The sequence below is a fragment of the Microcaecilia unicolor genome, chromosome 3 (genome assembly GCF_901765095.1).
Source record: "Microcaecilia unicolor chromosome 3, aMicUni1.1, whole genome shotgun sequence".
Classification (NCBI taxonomy): Eukaryota; Metazoa; Chordata; class Amphibia; order Gymnophiona; family Siphonopidae; genus Microcaecilia; species Microcaecilia unicolor.
In genome coordinates, this window is record NC_044033.1 from 362,566,134 (window position 1) to 362,591,499 (window position 25,366).

Consider the following 25,366-nt stretch of genomic DNA (forward strand, 5'->3'; position numbering starts at 1 on the left):
CCCTTCCAGAAGGCAGACAGTCGACCTCCTCACTTGCCAGATGTGGAGTTGATGCCTGTTTAGTTGACAGTTTTCTTCTATGATTTGTTTCGGTCATCGAATAAGCAGATGTCTGGTGGTCACAGCCTGTCGTTTGATGTGGTTGCGCTGCTGGGTGGCAGATGCAGCTTCAAACGGTGGCTGGTTGAGCTCCCTTTTCAGGGCAAGCTATTGTTTGAGGATTCGGTGAAGTTGGCGGAAGATCTGGGTGACTCATAGACTCGGATTCTTCCTGAGGACATGTTTACACATTCTTTTCGGTCAGGTCAGGCTCGCCCTCGTCTTTAAAGACACCAGGACTATCATTCGGGGCAGCCTAGTTTTCTTCAGCGATCCAGGTTCAGTCCAAGCAGGGTTTCAGAACTCCTGACTGTCCAAGATCCTCTGGATTTCGCCTGAAGGGATGATGGGGCACATAGTCCTGTCTCTTCTTCATAAGGTGGTTTCTGCCTTCCATCCCATTCGACCTTTGTCTCTTCCCACTTCTGGTATGTTCCCCATGTACTCCTATACTATTTGCAAGTGACCAGCAAGTTCCATTGTTCAGTTATTTGCTTCATGCTTTGCTTGAGATCTTAGGAAGGTAATACAGCTTCCAAAGCTACACTGGCTCTGCTATTTTTAGATTGGCAGATGGCGGGCAATGTCTGGGGTGATTCACTGAGAAGTGAACTTCCTGCTTAGCCTTATGCACTGCAAAATACTGAAGTGGTCTTGTGCTCACCATTTTAAGATTAGCAGATGGAGCAGAGGCAGGCATATTCAGAACCTGGAGAGCCTTAAGTATACAGGAAGGCGGTGACTCCTTATGAGACATCCACACTGCGGTGGGATCTTCGGATTCCTGACCCGCTGAGCAGAAATACCTCCCGGCATAGCCTCATGCTATCCACTTGCTGGTCGCAAGAGAGGGGGGATCTGGTTTCAAGAGCCACAGTGGCCTTTGGCTGAGAGGGGTAGTTTCTTTGGCTGGCCTCTATATGGAACAGTCTCTCCTGTTGCGGGTGGCAGTGCTTTTTTCCAGAGCACAGATGACTTCCTTTTCCAAGTCCTGTCTAGCTTCCGTGGCTACCTTTTTGCATTTTGGCCACTTGGTTCTCTGTCCTGCCATGGATGGCTTTTGCAGATCGCCCACTTGTCTGCTGTCCTCCCATTGCTAGGCATTGCAGGCTTGACGTGGCAGCACTAGGCATTCCAGACTTGATGTGGCAGCGTGTGGCTGTGACCTGTGAAGCATCACTCCAGTCTGCTGAGGTTGTAGTACTCCACCCAACTTGAAGACTGCTTTGGTACATCCCACAAGTCTCTGGATTGATCTGTGGGACACTATGGAAGGTAAAATTAGTCCTTACCTGATGATGATTTTCTTTCCATTAGCCCCAACAGATCAATCCAGAGACCCACCCTTGGTTGTTTTAGGTTGAGTGTTTTCTTCTAGTTGCTTCAGTTTCATCAAATTCCTTTGATTTTGGCTATAACCAAATAAAAAACCCCAGGAAATCTTCTGTTACCCTCCCGCAGGAGCGGTTGAGGAGCCTACATGGCTTTATGCAGCCAGGAGAGGACTTACTGTTGGATTTCCTCTTCCTTGTTCTACTGCTTTGTTATCGACAATACTGAATTTAAGGTGGCTGCATATGACCATAGTAAACCTCTGAAGTTCCCTTTATCTGCTGGTAGAGGGACATAACCCACAAGTCTCTGGATTGATCTGTGGGACTAATGGAAAGAAAATGATCAGGTAAGGACTAATTTTACCTTCTCAAGGTCTGCTGCTGTCATCTTCTGGGGCCCAGTTGGCCGTGAAGAGCCTTCCCTTTTCTTACACCGTCCGGATGTAGAATCTGCCAGTCTTGCATGCTGACTTATCTTTTGATGGGATCGGGGGAAATCTACAGCAGCACTGTTTTAGGTTCCCCAGCCCTCAATTCCTCAATCTTTTTCTTCCTCCCTGCTCTTCATAAGTTTTAAACATTATCATTACCAGGACTTTTTGATGAGGAATAGAGATTCTGTGCACTGGGATCCGTTATAAAAGTACTTGAGCCTTGTAGTCTGATGAGAATTAACTAGTCTGGAGCACTCATCCAAAGTTGTTGGGCTAGTCCAGATGTATTCTTAGGAGTAGAAATTGGTGATCGTTCGCTAATATCAACTACTGTTACCATGCAACAGAAAGAGGGTAGTGAAAATTTGCCTTCTTGACCGAAAGCAGACAAGGGTGATTTTACTTTGTCCTGATCCCCTGTTCTCACATTTGCTGTATCATGTCTCCAGCCTCCCCTTCTTTCTTAACAATGCATTGTGCAAAAAGAAGCAGATAATGAGATATGACCTACTACACTGTATCTCTGCATACACTAGGTTCCTAGATGAGCACCGCGATGGGGGTGGAGGGTGGAACGTTGACTTGGCTCCCATCCTTCAACACTAGGGAAAATTGCATATTAAAATAAAATTGTTTAGTTTGGCTCACATTGCATGGATATATCCCAGATGTAAAACCTAGCCTGATTGTAGGTTATTGGTGCTTTGATTTCTGCTTTTGTTTGCTTCCTCATAATTTTCTCTCTCATCTTTGTACAGGCTTTCATTGGGGAGCAAACAGAGGCAATCCAACTGTGTGTGACAAGAGAGCCAACCTGATTAGGAGACACCAGTGGGGCCAAATAAATGATGGCTAGTAGTCTGTTTGATGGAGATAATTTATTGGCAAAAAGAACCAACGTAGCCATGTTTTGGTGGTTGCCTGCATCAGGGTAGTTACAGGACCTTTGAACTCGGACTGTCACCATTTCATGTAGATTGTAGTTGAAGACAGATTTATATTTAAGCACAGGTCTGCTTCATTGACACAGGATTCTGTGCCCCTGATGTAGGCAACCACTGAAAAATAGCCATGTTGGGTTCTCTTTGCCAGTAAATTCTCTGCCAATCTCCTTGTTTGTTTATTCAGATAAGTGCTCCACCTTTTTGCCTTGTACTGTGCATCAGACTTTATGAACATTTACAGTTGTGAATGTGATGGCTGGAAATGATATAGCATTTTTGATGATATATTGTAGACTTTGAGTTGTGGACACTTTCTCTAACTTTTGAGCATGTGGAAATTTCTGTGATGTAAGGAGAGCACATTGAATGGCCTTTTAAATTTGGCAATTTCACGTTAAGCTCTTGGGCTCAGTTGAGTCCTTACTGATGAATTTCCACTATTTCAATTTAATTTTGATTTTTGTTAAATTTAAGTATCTTTTGGTCCACTAATATTTAGTGTGGGTTATTAGCTATTATACTGTTGGATTTCTTCTGTCCCTTACAGGCTTTCATTGTTCATAAGTTATATGTCTTGATAGCTATGCAAGAAAGGTGCCTGCTTTTCAGTGGTCCCCTCCCCACACTGGTGCTGTGCTTCTCTTTGCCTGCTTCTTCTGTCTTAACTTGTTCTTCACCTCTTCATCTCAGTACATCATTTCAAGGTTACCATGCAACCAGATATGACTGGTGTATAGTGGTGTGGGTGGATTCCCCCCCCCCCCCCCCCCCCTCTTTTTTCTTTGTCCTTGAGCTTCAGTTGGAAACTGGTCCTGGCTGCCTCTTTCCTCCATTTCCTCTTTCTGTGTTTGCTGGTAAACATGCACTGTTTTGGAAAATAGCTCAGACTTAACAGTGGGACGTTTTTTTTTCTACTTTACAGGTATCTTTAAAAGGAATAATTATAGGCTGATGGAAGAAATCTTAAAACAGCAGCAAGAACTCCTGGGCTTCGATTGCTCCAAGTATTCAGAGTTGTCAGTGGACAAAACGGAGTCAGGTAAGGCCAAATTAAGCAGAAGCCCCCCCCCCCCCCCCCCCCCCCAAAAAAAAAAAAAGTTCTTGGAAGAGAGATGAGGATGTGCTCACTCTGGTTTCTTAAATAGCAGTCTTCGTATTCCAGGACAGCTAAAGGGTAAAGGAGTATTGCGTTCAATTCTGGTCATCATATCTCAAAAAAGATATAGTGGAATTGGAAAAGGTTCAAAGAGCGACTAAAATGATAAAGTGGATGGAACTCGTCTCATATGAGGAAAGGCTATAGAGATTAGGGCTCTTTAGCTTGGAAAAGAGATGTATGAGGGGAGATATGATTGAGGTCTACAAAATCCTGAGTGGTTTACAATGAGTAGAAGTACATCTATTTTTTTTTTTTTTTACTCGTTCCAAAAGTACAAAGACTAGGGGACACTAGAGGAAGATACATGGAAATACATTTAAAACAAATAGGAGGAAATATTTTTTCACTCAACGAATAGTTAAGCTCTGGAACTCTTTGCCAGAGGAGGTGGTAACAGCGGTTAACGTATCTGGGTTTAAAAATGGTTTGGACAAATTCCTGGAGGAAAAGTCCATAGTCTGCTATTGAAACAGAAATGGGAAGCATTTGCTTGCCCTAGGATTTGTAGTATGGAGTGTTACACGATTTGGGTGTCTTCCAGGTACTTGTGACCTGGCTTGGCCACTGTTTTGGAAAACAGTGTAATGGCCTAAATGGGACCATTGGTCTGAAATAGTATGGCTACTTTTATGTTCTTCTGTTATGTACTCTTCCAAAAAGGCAAGGAGACAGGATGAAGAGAGATGTTCTTTATTTAGTAATAAGAATGGACTCGGCACAGTGTTTTGGCAAAAGCGCCTGCCTCAGGAGTCTTTATATTGTTGTAGCTTGAAAATAAATTGCATGGATGTACAAAGAGGAAATAAGCCAGATCAAGTCTTTAAAAAGACTGGTGATAGGTTAGGCAAGTTCGGCTGAACACAATAGCAGCGGTGCAGTAGAAAACTCTAAACTGGAAGGTAATCCTTGGATGCCGAACTGACCTCTGCAGCTTTAGAAGGCTCAGATTCCTGATTTTGAGGTTTTTGCAGCAGTGCCTGGATTGGGTCAAGGTACATAAGTATTACTATACTGGGACAGACCGAAGGTCCATCAAGCCTAGCATCCTGTTTCAGACAGTGGCCAATCCAGGTTACAAGTACCTGGTAAAATCCCAAAACAGTACAATACTACTATTACTACTACTATTTAGCATTTCTATAGCACTGCAAGGCGTACGCAGCGCTGCACAAACATAGAAGAAAGACAGTCCCTGCTCAAAGAGCTTACAATCTTATGTGGTTTATCCTAGAAATAAGCAGTGGATTTTCCCCAAGTCCATCTTAATGATTTATGGCCTTTTCTTTTAGGAAGCTATTCAGACCTTTTTTAAACCCCGCTAAGCTAACTGCTTTTACCACATTCTCTGGCAGTGAATTCCATAGTTTAATTAGACGTTGAGTGAAGAAATATTTTCTTTGATTTGTTTTAAATTTACTACTTTGTAGCTTCATTGCATGCCCCCCTAGTCCTAGTATTTTTGGAAAGAGTAAACAAGCGATTCACATCTACCCGTTCCACTCCACTCATTATTTTATAGACCTCTATCATATCTCCCCTCAGCTGTCTTTTCTCCAAGCTGAAGAGCCCTAGCTCCTTTAGCCTTTCCTCATAGGGAAGTCGTCCCATCTCATGAAAAACAGTATGCGCTGCTAATCAAAGTCAGGTAAACTAATACAGAAAAAAACTGAAAAGCAGCAAAACACAATCAGAAGGGTTGTGTAAAATGAATAGAAAATGAAAAAAGGGGGAGAAACCCTCAGAAACCCAGGCTCAGCTAGGGTCTGATCAACAAGACACCATTATCTATAAAAGATTTTGTGCCAGTGATCTGATTTCTTTCATGGGGTTAATATTCCCTCCAATTATCATTCAGAACTGCCATAAGAGCTCAAGTTTAACAACAATGACAATCATAAGGGCACCAGGCTACAGCGTAGCATATATAAACTTAGCTTTCAAAAACTGGCTTGGCAACCCCTCATGTCAACTGCTGGTGTTCGTTCAACGTGGCCAGATTCGTTTCACCCTCATAGGGGCTTCTTCAGGAACCACTCAGCTGGTACGTGAGGAGTGCAGTCAGTTAAAAATTGACATCTTTGATACCATGTCTTTACAGAGTGGTTCCTGAAGAAGCTCCTATGAGGGTGAAACGAATCTGGCCACGTTGAACGAACACCAGCAGTTGACATGAGGGGTTGCCAAGCCAGTTTTTGAAAGCTAATTTTATATATGCTACGCTGTAGCCTGGTGCCCTTATGATTGTCATTGTTGTTAAACTTGAGCTCTTATGGCAGTTCTGAATGATAATTGGAGGGAATATTAACCCCATGAAAGAAATCAGATCACTGGCACAAAATCTTTTATAGATAATGGTGTCTTGTTGATCAGACCCTGGCTGAGCCTGGGTTTCTGAGGGTTTTTCCCCCTTTTTTCAAGTCGTCCCATCCCCTTTATCATTTTCGTTGCCCTTCCCTGTACCTTTTCTAATTCCACTATATCTTTTTTGAGATGCGGTGACCAGAATTGCACACAATATTCGAGGTGCGGTCGCACCATGGAGCAATATAAAGGCATTAACATCCTCATTTTTGTTTTCCATTCCTTTCCTAATAATACCTAATATTCTGTTTGCTTTCTTCGTCGATGCTGCAGCAGACTGACCAAAGGGTTTCAACATATCAATGATGCCTAGATCCCTTTCCTGGTCGGTGACTCCAAATGTGGAACCTTGCATTATGTAGCTATAATTCGGGTTACTCTTTTCCACATGCATCTGCATGGCTTTGCACAGGGAGGTGGTCCAGTTAGTGGTGACGCAGTGCGCCTCTACTGCGTCCTTCTGTTCCTTCGTGGGACCTGAATCTGGTTTTCCAAGTATTGGCTGAGGCTGTTTGAACCACTACAGTCTGCTTCCATCAAGAACCTCGCCCTCAAGACGACAGTTTTTCTGGTGGCTATCACTTTAGCCCAGAGAATCTTCGAGCTGCAGGCTCTGTCTTTTTGATCTGTATTTCTTTTGAGGGGGATTTTATCTCTCTTTACACAGTCCCTTATTTTCTTCCCATGTATGAATTGGGAGGCTTGTTCACCTTCTTCTTTAGCGGAAGGCTCTGATCCAGTGAATCGAACTGGACATCCACGGGATGTTGCTGTGGTACCCTTTCATGGCCCTAGGAAGGGACAGGCAGTCTTAAAGATTGCGAGTGAGGTGGATCAAGGCAGCTGTTGAAACTGACTATATTAGCAGAAATCGTCCAGTCCCTGAGGGCCTACTCTAGGGCAGAGGCCCGGGATTTGGCTCTGGTGGACATTTGTAAAACATTGCTTCATTCATTTTGTGAAGAACTACAGATTGGACATGGTAGCCAGTGACTGTTAGGACTTTGGCAGAGTCGTCATTAGGGAGCTTGGTCTTCCTCTGCCCTGTAGATCTGCCTCAGTACATCCCACTTGTATGGCCAGATGACAAGGAAGATGAAATTGTCTTGCTCAATAATTTCCTTTTCTTTAGTCTGCTTTACTGATCGTAACCTACCCTTGGAAGACTAAGGCCCAGGACTGTCAGGGTATTCTGCACTTTCCCTTACAGTGAAAAATAAATTAAAAGAATTCAATTTGAGCATTCCTGGAGTATGCAGGGTAGCGAGTGTTACTCTGTGGTATGCTCGCTTGATGTTCATTGCAGCTGCAGTCATTGATGGCATGGGTGTGCATTACAAAAAGGACATTCTGCTATTTTGGCAGATGTATACTGGATCTTTCCACTCAGCATTATTAAGTTATACTGGTGAGGTCACTGGTAAAAATCAGCTTTTTTTTTTCCTCTTCCTCCAACTGCTGGTACACGGAGATAACACCCACTTGTGTGGAATAGTATGATGGACTAAAGGAAAGGAATTGAGGCAAGCCACAATTTCACCTTTGTACATTCAAGGAAACTGGGATATGCTGGAAAATAAGCCACCTAAGCTTAGAAGCTCTCCCTATATGTCTAAAAACAAACATACCCTATTTCTGGAGCAGCCAAGAGGTTGAACTGAAATATTTTGGGGCAAAAAAAAAAAAATAGATCCTTAATTTGTTTGTTTAAAAACTTGACATTGGTAAGCTTTCCTTAGTTTGCATTCATTATGTCCATGAATTTTAATGAAACAATTTTTAGAAATTTTCTGGCTCACATCTCTAAGGGTGTATATTAGTGCAGCCTTTAAGGTTCTGGGAAAAAGTTTCCTTCACCCATTCAGAATAGGACATCTGTGGCCTGCTCCAAGCTTTTAAATAAAATGATAGGTGTCTACAAACAAGTTTGTATTTTTATGGGTTATGCATTGTGGTTCTTGACTGTCTGTGCCCTCAGCAATAAAGGTACTTAAGAGTTGCCGGTACTAGAGCATGGCAGCAACAGAAACCTGTGCTGTTGGCTGCTGCCAGACAGTGGTTCTGCTCTATCCTTTTTGGAGAGAAGCAGTAGTGGGAACTTTACCAGAAATGCTAAACTTTTGATGGGAAGGAGGGGGTTAAGGTGAGCAAATAAGTGAGGCAAAACTTGCCTCTCAAATACCTACAGTATGCTGTTCTTGTTTTAGAAAATGATAAAAGTTCCAGTGATAGTGTGCATTTAACATGCAGCTTCCAGTGACCTATGGACTTACCAGACACTTGCTTAAAGATCTGCTTATTTTTATTGATAATCTTATGTCCATTGTCTGCAGAGTGCACAATAGGCCCGGCTTCCTTATTTTAAAGGATTCTTGTGTGGTGTCTGTTTTGTAAATAATTCAAAGCATTGAATTTTGCAGCTATAAACTGTCAGACAGCAGTAAGAGTACTGTCCCCAGAGGATGGCAAAGAAGACATTGTACGAGCAGCACGTGAGTTCTGTCAGTTGGTGGCACAGCAACAAAGGCAACCCAGCGACTTGAGCGTGAAGGTCTTTGACAGCTTATTACGAAGTAAGTAGTACAATGAGGAGCATTTATTAGAAGTACCAAGTTACTTGGTGCTACAGCTGAAAGTTGTAGTGGTCCATGACAGTTCGGAAACAATAAATGTATCTGGTGTGCCTTTGAGAATGTAGTATGATAACGCCATATCTAAATGTACAGCATGAGTTTTTCACTCTTCTCGGGGCATCCTTTACAAATTTAGCTACCTTCTGTAATTGTGTTTGTGTTCAGGGCCATGCCCCATTTGGTAACATCTGATTGTTTACAGGTGAGTGGGATGGTAGCATCACACCTAGGGCCCTGTTTACTAAGCTGCGCTGTAGGTGCGCTAGCATTTTTAGCATGCGCTAACACTAGAGATACTCCTGTGGGTGACTGTAGCATGTTCACTTGCTAAAAACGCTAACGCACCTTAGTAAACAGGGCCCCTAGTGAATATCATCCAGATTCTGTGTGGGCATGTGGTAAAATCTGACGCTTCTCCAACATAGGGGTTCAGGTGATCCTGGGTATTTGCAGTATAGCTGCTTGAAGCAGTTACTGCCTCCGAGCGAGTACTGGTTTTCTTTTAGAAGAAATTGGTACTAGGGCCCTGAAGGATGGGTTCCCCCACCCCCCCAAATATTTCTGGGTTATTCTTTTTTTTTTTTTTCCTGTGCCTCACATGTGGGTAACCTACTACCTGATTGATCTTCAGATTTTATTTGGGGGGTGGGGGAGTGGAGTATAGAGACATGCCTTATGCTATAGTGCTCTGTAAAATCTCCATAGTTTTCACATTTTGTGTCTTAATTTTAATATGTGTGTGTGTGGGGGGAGGTTGTTTTGTTTTTTATGTGGGACAAGTAGAAACTACAAATCCTTGCATATGGGGGGGTGATGACAGTGGAGCCTGGTGTAGGAAACAGTACCACCACCCCAGCAACTTTTTCTAAAAGCCCTTGGGCTGCCTTTCCATGCATGCATGCCTTTAGCCATATACTACAGTCAGGAAGGACTTCTTTCTTTGGGCTCTTCTCCCCCCCTCCGCCCACTCTCCTGTAGCTGTTCATGCTGTTTTGCAAGTTACAGTCTGCTTAGTACCTTAAAATTAAATTTTGGTGAGAAAATGTGTACGTCCTGTCTTATCACTGTTGCATGGTTTTTGGCAGTTCTGGTAGCTTCTTAGTCTACTTGAATATACTGCTTTCCTCTAAAAAAAAAATAATAAGGTGGAGTACGATAAGTTCTTATCAAAAACAGGAAAAGAACACCAATTTTATCCACTGTATTATGTAAAATCCTGCAATTAACCTGCCAAGGAATAAGTGATAACTCATATGCTATTTTTATTTCCTTTGTGTGTCATAATCTAAGCCTGTCTTGGTCTTGAGCACCTGCCCGAGGTATTTTTTATAACCATCGAGTTGCAGCTATTTTTTAGAATGATCTATCCCACAAAGACCCCCCCCCTCAATGACTTCAAGAGGTAGTCCTGGTGCAACAGGTCCATACTTTACAGATACCCACTCATGGTTCCTGCAGTGCCTGGGACTCAACAATGATCACTCTCGTGCTTATGAATCACAGCATATGTTACACATTTGGTGTGAAAGAACAATTGTTTAAGTATTCAAAAAAATAATTTTAAGAAACCTCTATTTGCATAGATCTTCGTACTACTTGATTTTTATATGTGGTTTAAGCCCCCTCTGCTGGAGTAACCAATATATGTCATTTAGGAGGAATGTCTACCAACTTTGGACAAAAGCTGAACCTATCTACTCACGGGAGAGTTTTGCACAATTGTGCAGCATTGAATATGCGCAGCATTCCCCACCCCCACAGAATTTGTAGAATTCTGTGAAGCTACTAGCGTCAGCTTCTCTCTTCTCCTCCCCTGCAGAGATCACGTGGCAAGAGGAGGAAGTGAGCTGCTGTACACCTGGTCTCTTCCTCCTCTTCTGCCAGCTTAGACCTGACCGTGTATATAAACTTTACAGTGATGGATCTAAGCATGCCCCAAGGGATATTCCAACATACATATTCTTTATAGCCATTTCGCAGTCGGTATCTTTTGGATAACTTCATTTCAGAGTTGGTTTGCAGTTCTGTGTTTGGCATGTTTAGATCGTTGTTTCAAGATAACATAATAGCCATACTGGGTCAGACCAATGGTCCACCTAGCCCAATATCCTGCTTCCAGCAGTGGCCAGTCCAGGTCACAAATACCTGGCAGAAACCCAAATAGTTGCAACATTCTGTGCTACCAATCCCAGGGTGTATATGTGTGTGTGTGTGTATATATACATATGTACAGTGCACTCCATTTAAGTGCATGTCGGATAAGCACATGCTCTGTTTAATTGCTTGCTGTACTTCAGTCCCGTTTTTGGCGCCATCAATTTCTATGGGGACAAACTTTGGTTTAGCGCACCACTGATAAGTGCAAGATTCGCTTATATGCATGGTTTAAGACCGCTCCTCTGCAGGAAAGACTCTGCATAAGTGTGCGCACAGAATATGGAAGCCGATTGGCGCGTGACAACCAACGAGATTTCAAATTTACCGCACCTTTAACTGCCACAGGCAGAATAAGCAAAAGAATGTTGTTAGAGTGTACACTGGGGGGGGGGGGGGGGTCGTCGCACAACTATAAGACTTTAACACTGGCTGAACGAATAGAAGTTCTTTAAAAATTAGAAAACAAGCATCTAATGCTAAAGAATATGGTGTCAATCCCAGTCAAATTTCACATATCTTGAAGCAGAAAGACCAGCTTCTGGAAGACTGGCAAAACAATTCAAATCCACACCGGAAATGAAAACGGGCGGGAAAAGCTGAGGAGGTAGAAGATGCTCTTCTTCGGTGGTTTTCTCAAGCCAGGAGCAGACAGTTTCCTATCAGTGGTCCACTGCATATGGAGAAAGCTAACCAGCTAGCTGAAAGTCTTGGACTAACTGAATTCAAAGCCACTGTTGGATGGTTGGAAAGATGGAAGGAGAGGAACAACATAAAATTCAAAAAACAGCATGGTGAAAAACAAGACGCTGATGACTTTGGTGCTGAAAATTGGGTTGTTTCAGTTCTTCTACCATCTTGAATGAGTTTGCACCTCGTGACATTTTCAATGCTGACGATTTACATGTGCTTTTTTCTATATTGGCCTAAATAAGTATCCAAGATCAGAGTAGTTAGAGGTGAATGAATTTGAACCAATTTATTCCAAATTATCTGGTTTTAATAACAAATATAACTGCTCCAGTTTCTCTAACGTATTTAAGAGAAGCAAAGGTGTTTTTACCTCTAACTTTTTTTTTTTCTTTTGTCTTTCTAGGTAGTAGAGACTTTCCTGAACCAGATCTAGTGCTGAAGTTTGGTCCTATGGACAGCACACTGGGTTTCCTGCCGTGGCACTTAAGATTGACTGAGATAATGTAAGTCTATTATCAGGACATGATCCCTGGTGGATTAGGGGGAGCAGAGACGTGCAGGGATTTGGCAAAAACTCTTATATCTGAGGTCATTCATGGTACAAATACCCAGGTTCAAGTGAGAACTGCATTAACAAGGGTGTTCTTCCCTCCGGCTGCATCTTGTGATTAACTGAAATGCTATAAAAATTGTGGGTCAAATTCCACTGGTGCTTCTTGTGATTTTGGATAAGTAGCTTAATTCTCCATTGCCTGTAGTACAAACATAGATTATAAACCATTTGGGGACAGGGAAAGTATTTGTTGTACCTGAATGTAACTTGTCTGAAAAGGTATGAGCCAAAACCTCTTCCCCATACTTAACAATTTATTTACTATCTTTTTGAAAAAATTGAACAGTTAGTAAAATAAATTCAAATAAAAGTACATAGGATGGCATGGTATGCTATTTAGTGTCGGCACAACATCAATAAAAAGATCCTAATAGACAGCATAGAATATAAGTGGGGGTAGAACATATAGACGGATAAGAGAGGGTAATAGGAATTAGAAAATAAGGGAACTTCATGCACCTTTCTGACTTCACATGCAACATTAATATGATCTTAGCTAGGATAGGAGTGGATATGCTGTTATGTGCAGTTGGTATTAGTGTGTGTGTGTGACTAGCAAGTCAGTTGCTTCTTCCGTTTAAAGGGTTACAGCTTTTGCCCATTTCCTTGAGTAGAGGGAGGTTTCACCCACTACAAGACTTTCAGGGGGTGCATTCTAGAGTGTGGAGCCTACTCCAGAGAAAGCTTGTTAGTGAGTTATGTTGTGTGATGCCCTTTGGAGAGGGTGTGATTAGGGATACTCCTTGGGGAGGACCTTAGTGATCTTGGAGGTTTGCAGAGGGCGAGTCTATTCAAATACTCTGGCCTATTTCCTTTAAGGGCCTTGAAAATCAAACAGTTATAAATTTTAGCCCTGCATTGTACTAGTAGCCACTGAAGTTTTCGCAGAAATACTGTGATGTGAATATATTGTATACAACCATCTGTCTTGCTGCAGCATTCTGAGCCAATTGGAGCTAGTGCAAACCCTTTTCAGAGTGCGCTACAGTAATCCAGTCTTGACATGATCATGGCCCAGCATGACTGGTGGGTTGTGCATGCCTTCCAGCAGGTGGAGACTAAGAAAATTGAATCTTGAGAGAGCCAATAAGAGCTCAGCTCAGCCTCTTCATGCCTTTGTATTTGCGGTCTTCAGCAGGTGAAAGATGTGCTGAGCCGTTCAATCTCATTCTTTACTTTTTTTCTATAATTAAAAAAATAGAAAAAAAAAATAAATAGGATCTCTTACTCTGTTCGCCACTGGGTATTTGTTGGCTGACTGAGACTGGAGGTTTCTGGTGTCTCGGGGGTGCACACTCGGGTGGCCAAGTCCCTCCTCCCCTCTCTCTCCAAGCTTTCCCCGAGTGCATTTTGTTCTCGGGCACTTTAATCTGGCCTCCAGCCTTTCAAGGGAATGGTGCTGCAGAGCCGAGGGAACAGACACGCTGTTTTTTTTTTTTTGGGGGGGGGGGACATAATAAAACAGTGGAGAGAAGCGGGGCACGGTTTAATTTTGAGAAAAAATGAAAAGCGACCAACTCTACTCCGCTTCTTAATTGGGTGGCTGTTTTCCCATCAGAGTCTTGGGCTGGGTTCAGTAGTCCATCCCTCTGGCATGTCAGAAGTTGCGCCAGTGCCCTGTTAGTGATGCGGACTCACTTTGGCCGGCAGTTGTAAGATATGTACTGCACCGGAGAATGTGGGCCCATCGGGTGTGGTTGATGCGGGGGTTCATGGGACAGAGTCTCCCGCCATGGTAGCTGCTTCCTTAGAGCAGAGAACCAGTGGCAGTACATGCTCAATTTTGGCGGGAACACCCACCATCTTAGAACAGCAGGCTCCTTCCGTGCAGCGCGTGGCACAGGTCACTCAGCAGGCACAGTTGTTGGTAGCTGGTCCTATGGGATTACAAAGAGGACTCCTGGAAGCGGGGTTTTCCTCCAGAAAATTTTACAAATGTACAAAGCTTATTTGTTGCAACAAACCACTCCCTGGCTGTTGTCCGATCCTTCTAAGGGGGTCGGTTCTAGGGCCAAAAGAACCAGGGTTTCCTGGGATAATCAGGAAGTAGCTCTAGGTACTGATGCAGAATCCTTGGAGGGGATCTGGAGGACTTGGACTTAGAGGTCAGGGAGTGTGTAGGGGAGGAAGAAGCCTTTATCTCCACAGAAGAGTTGCCTTCATGGAGGACCCTTTGGTGGCTAGGGTTTTCCATAAGGAAGATTTACAGGAGCTTATTGTACTGGTGGCTTCCACTTTGAATTTTGAGGAAGTGCAGGAGGTGTCGGTTCAGCGTAAGGTGGGTTCCTTGGTTAAGGGAGTCCATAAGTCGGGCAGATCTTCTCTATGCATCAGGACATAAGGGACATTGTTCAGGAGCAGTGGGATGTTGCAGATGCGCCCTTTCGCTTTGCTGGTTCTGTGGTCCAGCTTTATCTGGTGCCAGAACAGGATAAGGACTGGCTCATGCCCCCTGGTAGTGGACGCGGTGGTTTCAGCAGTGACTTGGAAGAATAGGGTAATGGTGGCACGGCTGAGACCCTCAGGACCACCATATAGAGACTAAGCATTGTTATGATGTTTCGGCCTTGGCAGTGTAGGCAGCCATCTCCAGAGCATTGGTGGCAAAGGCGTACTTCCGATGGTTGGAAAGAATGCTGGACAGACTCGGATGATTTTTCTGTGGTGGTGCATTCTAGAGTGTGGGGCCTGCTCCAGAGAAGGCTTGTTAGTGAGTTATGTTTTTTTGGTCTAATCCAATTATGATTTTTATGGTTTTTAAAATATATATATTTTAAAGTTATTTTTGTGACACCTGAGGCTGTGACTGTGTACACCGAAACATGGCCCATGTCCCTTTCGCATTGGTGCTTTCAATAAAAATGTTTACCTCATCCCCAAGGCTGATCGTCATTTGTTTCATCCTCTATTCTTTTTGGCTGTGGTTACATACATAGAAGCTCTGTTCTTGTTCCTTTGTTTTTGCCCATATTCTATCTGTGCCCATTAAGTTACAATCTTCCCTTCCCTCCTTTAAAAAAACAAAAAGAAAAATCCTCAAAACCACCTGTTCTCTTCTTAAGTTTTTTTTTTTCTTCCCCTCTTTTAAAAAAAAAATCTTGTAAACCGCTTTGCAACCTTGCAAACAGTGGTATATCTAGTGTCTGTAAATAGTATTCTATTTATCTATACATTAAAGCATGGTGGTGGCAACATTGTCTACTGCTGATAGGGAAATAAATCCAGAGACTTGTTGCTTATGACCATTTGCCAGCAGGTGGAGAGAGAGTAAAGTTGAACTTCACCACATAGGATGGTATGCTCCTTGTTCAGTCAGTATTCTCTGTCTCCAGCTGGCAATGGATGGTCTCGCAAGCTCTTGGTTTCTTCTGCTTCTCTGGCTTCTGTTTTGGGTTTCCTGGTTCAGTTGAGCTTGGGAGTGTCTAGGCCAGTAGAGGCCCCTTACTCAGGGGTACACTTGGTGGTGCCAGGTCCCTCCCCCCTCCTCCTCCTCACAGTACATTGGGGAAAAAAATGCTGGAAGAGAGGTTTATGTACTTATGCCCACGATATAAAGTAGAAGACGGAAAATCCCATAATGATTTTCCTCCCGAACAATGGAAGGAACAATGACTACTGGAAATGTGGATACCACCATAGGCAACAATGGTGGGACCTTACCGAGTCACCCTTGACTGAGACACGAATAAGATCTGCACAGAACACTGTCAGGATTTCAAATTAGCAATGGAACCAAGCAAAAAATGCCAAGCTGTAGTCACGCTAACCATACAGAGACAAGCCAATTCAAGTATGAAAGCACACAGGAGAACTGCAACGTAAGACGGGGAGGATCCTGTCACGACTGGGCTGAGGTCCAAGACAAGGCGAGACTGCACCCTAAGCTCGGAGCCAAGCATAGCCTTATATAGACGTAGGATAAGTTGAAATATGATGCCACCTAGCGACAGCCTGCACAAAAAGGGCTGAGCTTTGCACTACAGAACACCAGACGCACGCTCCCTAGCTATAACAGATTTCCCAACAAAGTGGGACAGTAACAGATGACAAGGATGAGACCAGTCCGAAAGTAAGATTATGGAAGTGTGTTGAAGCTATTGGGCACATTTGGTGTACTTCCATCTCCTTGAATGGCGCAGTGTTCCTCATCCAGAGATGCAGCTGCACCCCAGATCCAGACAAGGAGCACTACTACATAAATAAGAGATGGAACTGAACTGTGCATCCAGATACAGAGTTTTGGACAACTCCAAGCATGAAGCTATGAGGCATAACTAGAGGAAGAAGTCGATCCATTTCCTGCAATAAAACCTCGCTTTGTGCTCAGAGGTGGAGTTGTGTATACATGCAGAAAGGGAGTTGTGTCCAGTGCACAGAGATGGAGCCAACTATACTGGAGTAATATGGAAGAAGCAGAGATGAAGCCATGCTCCGCATCCCCAGATAGCACTATGATTCACATTCAGAAATGGCGCTGTGCCCTGCAGTCATAGATGGAGCTGTGCACAGAAAGAAAGAAAGAGCTTCGCTAGACATATAGAGACGTTCAACAGGCAGAAATGGAGCTGCGCCGTCATTAGAAATGAAACTGTACCCCACAAAGGAGCCATAGCTGCAAGGCACAGGCAGTCTTTTTCAGAGTCAGGACTAGGGTTGCATCAACACAGAAAAAAGGAGGTGTTTGCTCCCTATTCAGATATTGGAGCCATTCCAGTTGACAGAGGAAACTGGGAAAGGTATCCCAAGACAGAACTGAACTTTGGACCTTTCTGGTATCTTCAGGCCACCAGTGGATGTCTGAGTGTAGTCTCCCTTCCTACAACTGGTGGGTCCCATTCGGGGCAGTGCAGCGTCTTATGCAGCCATAGCTCTCTGGAGTTGGGCACTTATTGCTTGGACATATGTCCTCTGGGTGCATCTCCTCTTCATTCTGTTCCATGAAGGTCCCCTATGTGGTCCTTGTGACACATGTTTTCTAGACCTTGGATGGTTGATGGTTTCAGCTAGGTCTAAGGCATCCTTCGGGGTATCAGTTCTTCAGTTGTGTGTGGTTCCCAACCTACTTAGACTGCTTTGCTAAATCCCGCAAATCTCTGGATTCATCTGCTGCTGAGGACAAGGATGGAACAAATTTGTTTTGCCTGATTTTTCTTTCCTTCAGTCACAGCAGACGAATCCAGAGTCCCACCCATTCATGAGGTTGATACTATCCGTTCAGTATATTTCTCTGCTTAGTTTTCTTGCTGTGGTTGCCTCTGCATAGTTCTGCTAATCAACAGGTTTATGCCTCATTTCTGTGAGGAGGGAGAAATGTTTGCCTTTTTATTGCTTCTACTTTTTTTATAGGAAATACTAATTGACCAAGGAGTATATTGTCCTATGTGGCATTCAGTTTGGTCTCAGCATACGGATTTATGGGTTATCATCTACCAGCAAGTAGAGAGAGAGAGAGAGAGTACAAAAAGGAAAGAAAATGATCATGTAAGACATAATTTTTCCATTGTGGGGATGCTTTGCAGTGGCAAGAAATGGAAGACTTATGAAGATTAAGGGAAAGAAGGATGATGCCAATATAGGCAGAAAAACTATTATGTCATACCTGCAGCTGGAGTGGCCCAGAATCCAACAGCAAATCTGTGGCAAGATTTTGATTGTTATGCACAGATTATCCCCAGGCAGCTTGAAAAGGCTGAAACTATTCTCCCATGAAGGATAATCAACTGTGTCATGACTGTTTTTGCAAAATGGGTTTCCACAAAATATTGGATTTAGGGTTGTGAAGACTTAAGAAACCAAAGTATTGCCTGTGTAATTTTTGATTTCATATTAGAAGTGTAGAGTATGTTGTATAGAACAGTGGAAAAATTCCTCCTTTAAAGCACTGTGAACTTCTGTATATTTCACAGTCTGCCAAAAATAAATGTGAAGACCTTTGTCAAGCACTCTATATAAATATACTAGCCTTTGAGCCCGTAAAAACGGGCTATTATAGGAAGGGGGGAGTTGAAAGGCCCGCCCCCGCCGCCCCTCCCCCTCCGAATTCGCCCCCCCCCCCCCGGGCCGTCACCACCCACCTTCCACCCGGCCGGGCCCTCGCTCCGCTATTGAAACAGCGAGGGTCCGGGAACGCAGCGCTGAGCTCTGCTGAGCTGCCGACGTCGGCCTTCCTTCTCTGCCTGTCCCGCCCTCGTGTGACGTAACGTCGTCGAGGGCGGGACAGAGGCAGAGAAGAAGAAGGAAGGGCGATGCCGGCAGCTCAGCAGAGCTCAGTGCTGCGTTCCCGGACCCTCGCTGTTTCAATAGTGGAGCGAGGGCCCGACCGGGTAGAAGGTGGGTGGCGGCGGCGACTCGGGTGGGGGGAGCGTTAGACGGCGGTGTTCCTCCCTCAGAAATAAGCAGTACAGATCCTCTCTGTTCCGCCCCCCCGTCATCACGTATTGACGCGGGGGCAGGGCAGAGAAGGTCTCTACTGCGCATTTGCGAGTGAGTACGACACTCTCCTTTTATATATATTGATGATGTGTTTCCATACTGGGACAGAACAAAGGTCCATCAAGCCCAGCATCTTGTTTTCCAACAGTTGCCAATCCAGGATACAAGTACCTGGCAAGATCCCAGAGCAGTGCAATACATTTTATGTTTTTTATCCCAGGAATAAGTAGTGGATTTTCCCCAAGTCCATCTTAATAATGATTTATGGCCTTTTCTTTTAGGAAACTATCCAAACCTTTTTTAAACCCCACTAAGCTAACTGCTTTTACCACATTCTCTGGCAAATTCGAGTTTACACGTTGAGTGAAGAAATATTTTCTGTGATTTGTTTTAAATTTACTACTTTGTAGCTTCACTATATGCCCTCTTAATCTAGTATTTTTGGAAAAAGTAAACAAGTGATTCACGTACCTGTTTCACTCCACTCATTATTTTATAGATCTCTATCATCTCCAAGCTGAGGAGCCCTAGCTGCTTTTGCTTTTCCTCATAGGGAAGTCGTAACTGCAAAATATGGAAGGTGATTCTCAGTGAGAATGGAAACTTTATGAACTGAAGTGGGTATTTCCCCATAGTTGAGTGAAAAATAGACTGAATGAATATATTTTGGGGGGGGGGGGGGGGCGAAGGGAAACCAAAACTAAATCTGTATGTTGACGCCTTGAGAATCAGCAGGGAGATCAAGTAGTGGGGTATAATAACAGCAGGATTGGCGAGTGCTGAGTTTACTGAGTTGTCAAAGACCTGACGCAGGAATTACTATGGCATGTTTAATGTACATCTGTCTCAAAATAAAAATGCAAGTAAAATGAAATGATGGATTTGTTCCTTTTTAAATTGCTGTGTTCTGCTTTCTTCTCTTACAGATCATTGCCTTCATACCTGAGCATCAGCTACAGTGACTTTTTCTCTGCTCTTCATCATTATGCAGCCTGTGAGCAACGCCTGGGAAAGTGATGCCACACTTGCTTATGTGTAGCAGCTTGTAATTGGCTCCTGAAGAAGGGACACGATGTTCACGATGTTTAAACATTGGTGCTCCCTGCAAACACAATTGACTTCATCTTTCCAACCATCCTTCATCCACAAACTCAATAAAATATTTTTCCTTCCTACAAAAGATTCTCAAAAGTGTCTGTCTGAGAGCCTACTCCATGAAAAATATGGAAATAGGATATGGACAATCCTTCAACCTTCAGCACGCACTTCTTTACTTAAAATGTGCACAGGGCATGTCAAAAGTGTCACCATTCTTTTAAAATCCTAGTTTTAATGGCCAGAAAATTACAAATGTGTTTGGTTTTTTTTGTTCTGAATGGAGTGTTTGCAGGATTTGATGAGTAATTTACTAAACTCTGCTTTTAGATCTGATTTTAAATTGTACTCTGAGCAGGAATATTGTTTGCCATCAGATGTTTGTCCAATAGTTCTGTCTCTGTGTATATGTATATTTTTTTTAAGTGATGATCCTGACTGCAGTAGAATCAGATAAAAGGTAGCCAGGAAACTATGGATGCCTGTTTTATAGAATTCCTCTAACTAGGATCCTCTGCACATGAATGTAGGAATACATTTTTGACTATGAAACATGCAGCCTTGGGCCAGCTGGCCTGGCTCAGTGATGATGCTATATTCTACTATCAGAGCATGTGCATTTGATTAGCAAGTCAAGTCTCTTGCTTCCTGGATCAGTTGTGCTTGGAGATATTGTGGATGCAGCACTTAAAATCTCTGGGAAGAATGGAGCCCATGTCATTACACAGGAGTGGCCAAATTTAAGGTCTGTGATTATAGTGGTCTAGGAGGAGCCTGAGGACATCTGCTATAAGGGCTCAGCTAGGTGTGTTAGGAGAAGGATATAAGCCGGGGGGGGGGGGGGGGAGAGCATATGTTTATACATTTATGTGACTGGGAAAGCTTACGGTACTGATTTGAGCTGAAATTCCAAAGGACATGAAGAAACCAGTGTCCCTTTCAGACTGTGGGTGGTTTAGAGGTGTAGTTCAAGCTCATCATGTATTGCCTTCATTTGTTGTGCTTCAGATATGTAAGTCCCTGTCAGCAGGAGACACAGTAATATTAAGATTTTAATGGATCCCATTGTAAACTGAGGTGAAATAAGAGTATCTCTGAACAAATACTTAGAATAAGAGTACAGTAGTTCTTTGCCAGCAGGTGTCGACATTGTATGTTTCTGGAATGGGCAGTTCTGTTGCCCCACTTTTTTTTTTTTTAGCAAGTGATTACGTACTATGCTACTTGTTTTTCAAAAAAGCCAGAGAGTAAACATTTTTGTTTTTTACCCCTCCTCTTTCCCTGTTTGCCTATTTTTTTTTAATCAAGTCAGGAAAATACTTTGCCCTTGCCCCATAATTGCCAGTGAACTTAAGTGAAATTTTATTTTGGTTTGGGCCACTGGTTTTGAGGGATTGGGATCGGAGAATGCTGCTAATAGTGAAGGGATAGCATATTTGTAAGTGCATCTGCAGCCTTTCTTGGCTTTGAAATTGTTTTTTTTTCCTGCGGCTGGAAAGGATGACAGCACCTCTGTAAGCCTGACCCATTCCTCGATTCATTGTTCTAGAGAACTTGAGGGACACAGCATAACTTCAGTGATGTAGCAGTTCACACAGCTGCATTGCAGATCAGCCTAATTGTAAATCTGAATCCGCAGACAAGGTAACTTTGTCATGAATGCGTGCTTTAATCCGCTTGGGAAAAGAGAAACTGCTTCCTCAGAATTTTCATTTGTGTTCATTGTTTAATATAATTTTTTGTTTTTAGTCTGGCTTTTGAAAGGTGGCTTACAGCATCAACTCTGTACCACAATCTAAATGGGGAACATGAGACAGGGACAGGAAAATGGCCAAGGTGACACTGTTTGTTTATGGGGTGAGGTACAGTTTGACACCTCTGTCCTTGGTTCTCTTTTTCACTGTTAGGTCATTCCACTGGATACTTAAAACCTTCTCCCTGGTTTCTGGCTGTTAGCAATATAATACACATGTAGGGTTTGCCTGCCTTAATTTTCTCTGTTGTAGGCACGGTTTATCAGTGCAAAGGGTTTCTTATCTATTTGCATATATGCATGTGTCTGGGATTCTCAGTCACATTTGTGCATTGAAACTGCTAGTACTGGTAACAATGGGGGACATCAGGGGAACAAAAAAAGTGACCTGCGATTACTGGTAGTTCACCCCAGTGAGGATCCAAGTGTGAATTAACTATCTGTGACAATGCATGTGCACACACACCTTGACTAAAATTGGTTATAAAGAAGTTAGCGCAGATCTGTCATTCTGTCTTTAGAATTTGCATATTTTAAAGAATTCTCTCTGTGTGTGCTCTCAGCCATCTTCTCTATACTGTTTCTCTATACTGTTAAGATTTAATTCCAGGATTCACTTTTCAGTAATGTCATGTTGCTGTTTCCTCTAGCATTGCCAATGGTAATACAGTGTTTCAAAGTTAGTTTGGAAGCAGTCATTTTAGGGCACTTGGACCTGTTTACTAAAGCGTAGTACATTAAGTACAAAAATGTTAATGTATAGTAAATGCAAAGCCTAAAAAATCTACAATGCAGCTTTTGTAAAAACAATTTTGGTTAAAAAATTTTTATGCTGTTAGCAAATATTTTTGAGTTATGCTGTTTTGTCCATCTGATCACATGGAGGCTCGGTGGGACTGTATCAGGCATATATGACTTTTTTTTTTTTTTTTTTAGTATTTCTTTTTCCTCGAAATACTAAAGTTAAAAAAAAAAAGAAGGGGCAGGTCTTTGTTTTACCTTTAGTTCCTGCAGGGTTAGTATTCTCAAAAGGGAATGTCGGTCATTTCTGGCTGCATTGTGCTTTAAATGAACATCTTCCAGGGACATTGATATATCCCTATCAATTGGGAATATATGGTTTGTTTATAGAAATGATAGAGTTTGTACACCCACTTGTGCAGTGATATGCAAGGAAATAGGCTGATTATGAATACCCAGTTTATCTGGGTCACCAGGACTCTGATTTGAAAAGGAAGATTCACCCTCTCCTCATTTTGTAACTGGTGGCTTGTGTACCTGGGTATGTAGAACTTTATTCTGAGGTCCTTCTTAAATTTTAAGTGAGGATATGTATACAAGGATCTGTCTATTCTATAATGCAATTGTTTGCTAGTGAAACGATACTTGCTACTCAGTAGGATGAGTATGGCGTTGAGTTGTTGGGCACAATTTTCTAGTGTAGCTGTTTAAAGACTGTTGATAATTTTAGGTAACAATATAAATTCAGTGGATGTGAGGATAACAACAGGAAAAAGTTGCATTATAATGGTTGGACCATTTGCATTGAAATATGATGTAGTTAACATCAAAGTCACTAAATATTGGTGTTAATCATAACAGCTAGGTAATTTTCTCACTAAAATGAATAGAGCAGGTATAGGTATTTTTTTTTTTTTTTTTTAATGTTGAGGTATCGTGCAAGAAGTTCTTTTGTTTGTTTTTTGTTTTTTTGAGTAGAGCAAGATGCTAAACGAGGATTCGCCCTATTGCATGTTCTGTGTGCCTCTTGGCCAACTAATAGTAATGTGACTAGATCATGAAAACAGTGTGTTTGCGGGTTTTTTAAAAAAATTCCTCAGACACCAGCTTTGTAGTTAGTGCTGCATTAGAATGTTGTGCCAAACTTCAGTGGACGATGCATGCACCAACTTTTTTTTTTTAATAATATTCCTAAAATAGCATGCAAGTTACTGCAGTGTTGTGCACTGTCAAAAACAAAACAAAACAAGAACACACTGCTGGGGTACTATGCATCCTGCCAGTGCTAGAGTGGCGATTGCCTCACACACTGACAAGGGAGTATTTTAAAATATAAAAGCCAACGGCACTGCTAAGAATTACCTACTACCACTTTTACAGGATGGTGATGCCAGAGGCTGGAGCAAGTCAGATATCACTCCTGCCTCCCAGCTTTTATAGATGCATGAGTAGGGTTGAGGAGAGAATACTTGAGCCATGTGGGCGTTCTTTTGAGGTAGGGAAGTGGGGAGCCAGGAGCCCACCTAGGCCACCATGGATCTTGTGTGATCTAAGGTGAGGTGCCACACTTCAGGTCCACCTTGGCTCCCGAACTGCATCTTCACACAAACTTGAGGAGACTGCTAGAATTTAGTGCAATTTTTTAACATTGGGACCAAATTTTTATTCAGCGACTTGTTTTTTTTGCATACTCACCGTGCTACTTTCTAGCGCAGTGGTTTATGCTGATTTCCCATGTTAATTTCTTCATTGAGGGTAATATTAACTTGTGAAAATAGAGCGAATAGCTATGCTAAAAGGTAGTGCAGTTTACTGTACTGGCCTCTGTGTGTGTGGTTGCAGAGGCAGGCTTGCTTTTAGGTTTTGTGAGTGGTGCCAAATATTTTACATACCCACAACTTGACTTTGAATATGTGTCCGTGTGTTCCAGCATTGTGTGAAGATGGATTGTCTTATATTCTGTATAAATGGGCTACAACTTTATGTGAATGTGTAAAGTTTTTATGAGTAAGAAGCCAGTTTATTTGAAAGAAAAATCTAAAAGTGATTTATATAAAAATAAATGAATCCTTTTTTTTTTTTTCAGGAGGCTGTGGTTGTGAATGAAGGTTACTTTTGCACTTATAAGATTGTATGTGGTGTTAGGTTTTGTTGTTTGGATGTGCATTGATGATCTAATTTATTGTTACTGGTCTTGCTGTGTCAACCACTGGATACAGTGGATTAATGCTAAAAGTCCAAAGTTGGATAAGAGGGTTTTCCTTTTCAAATGTTTTACATGATAGAATGTAAAACTTCAGTTTGAAGACTGTTTTAGAAAATGAGGGACTTAGGGGCTCATTTTCGAAAGAGAAAAACATCCAAAAACTGTCAAAGCAGCATTTGGATGAATTTCTTCTCAAAACGTCCAAGTAGGTATTTCTGAAACCTATTTTGCAGGCGTTTAACTATGCAATTCATCTGCAGTGTGCCCAAATCATAAGGGGGCTTTTTGGGGGTGGATTTAGGGCATTCCTAACACTTGCACATTTTATAGCCATAATGGACCAAAATGATTAGGGCTAAAACTTCAGTGTGTTTTTTATCTAGACTTATTAATTCTTTAAAAAAAAAAAAAGACACACAAAGGTGCTCTGACCAGGTGACCACTGGAGGGAATTGGGGGTGACCCCATCCCCCAAAGATGTGAATAAAAATAGTCCTTACCAGCCTCTGACAGCTTCAGATGTTATAGCCAGTCCTGTTAGAGCAGCAAGTAGGTTCCTGGGATATTGTAGTGGGTGGTGCAGTGCACTGTAGAGAGGAGGACTCTGGCCCTTATCTCACTCTACCTGTTACACTTGTGGTGGAAATTGAGCCCTCCAAAACAACAAAACTTACTGTACCCACATACAGGTGACCGCCTTCACCCATAAGGGCTA

At 42.6% G+C, this 25,366-nt stretch overlaps 1 protein-coding gene across 1 annotated transcript in view; it reads left to right on the top strand.

The window, feature by feature from the left end:
* Nucleotides 1-24,474, top strand: part of NUS1 (NUS1 dehydrodolichyl diphosphate synthase subunit) — a 36,575-nt gene extending 12,101 nt beyond the window's left edge. The window contains exons 2-5 of the mRNA XM_030198547.1: nt 3,734-3,850; nt 8,752-8,904; nt 12,215-12,314; nt 19,783-24,474. Of these exons, the coding sequence (XP_030054407.1) occupies nt 3,734-3,850; nt 8,752-8,904; nt 12,215-12,314; nt 19,783-19,873 (461 nt within the window). The 3' untranslated portion in view covers nt 19,874-24,474. The remainder of the gene's footprint in view (nt 1-3,733; nt 3,851-8,751; nt 8,905-12,214; nt 12,315-19,782) is intronic.
* Nucleotides 24,475-25,366: the final 892 nt, after the last annotated feature.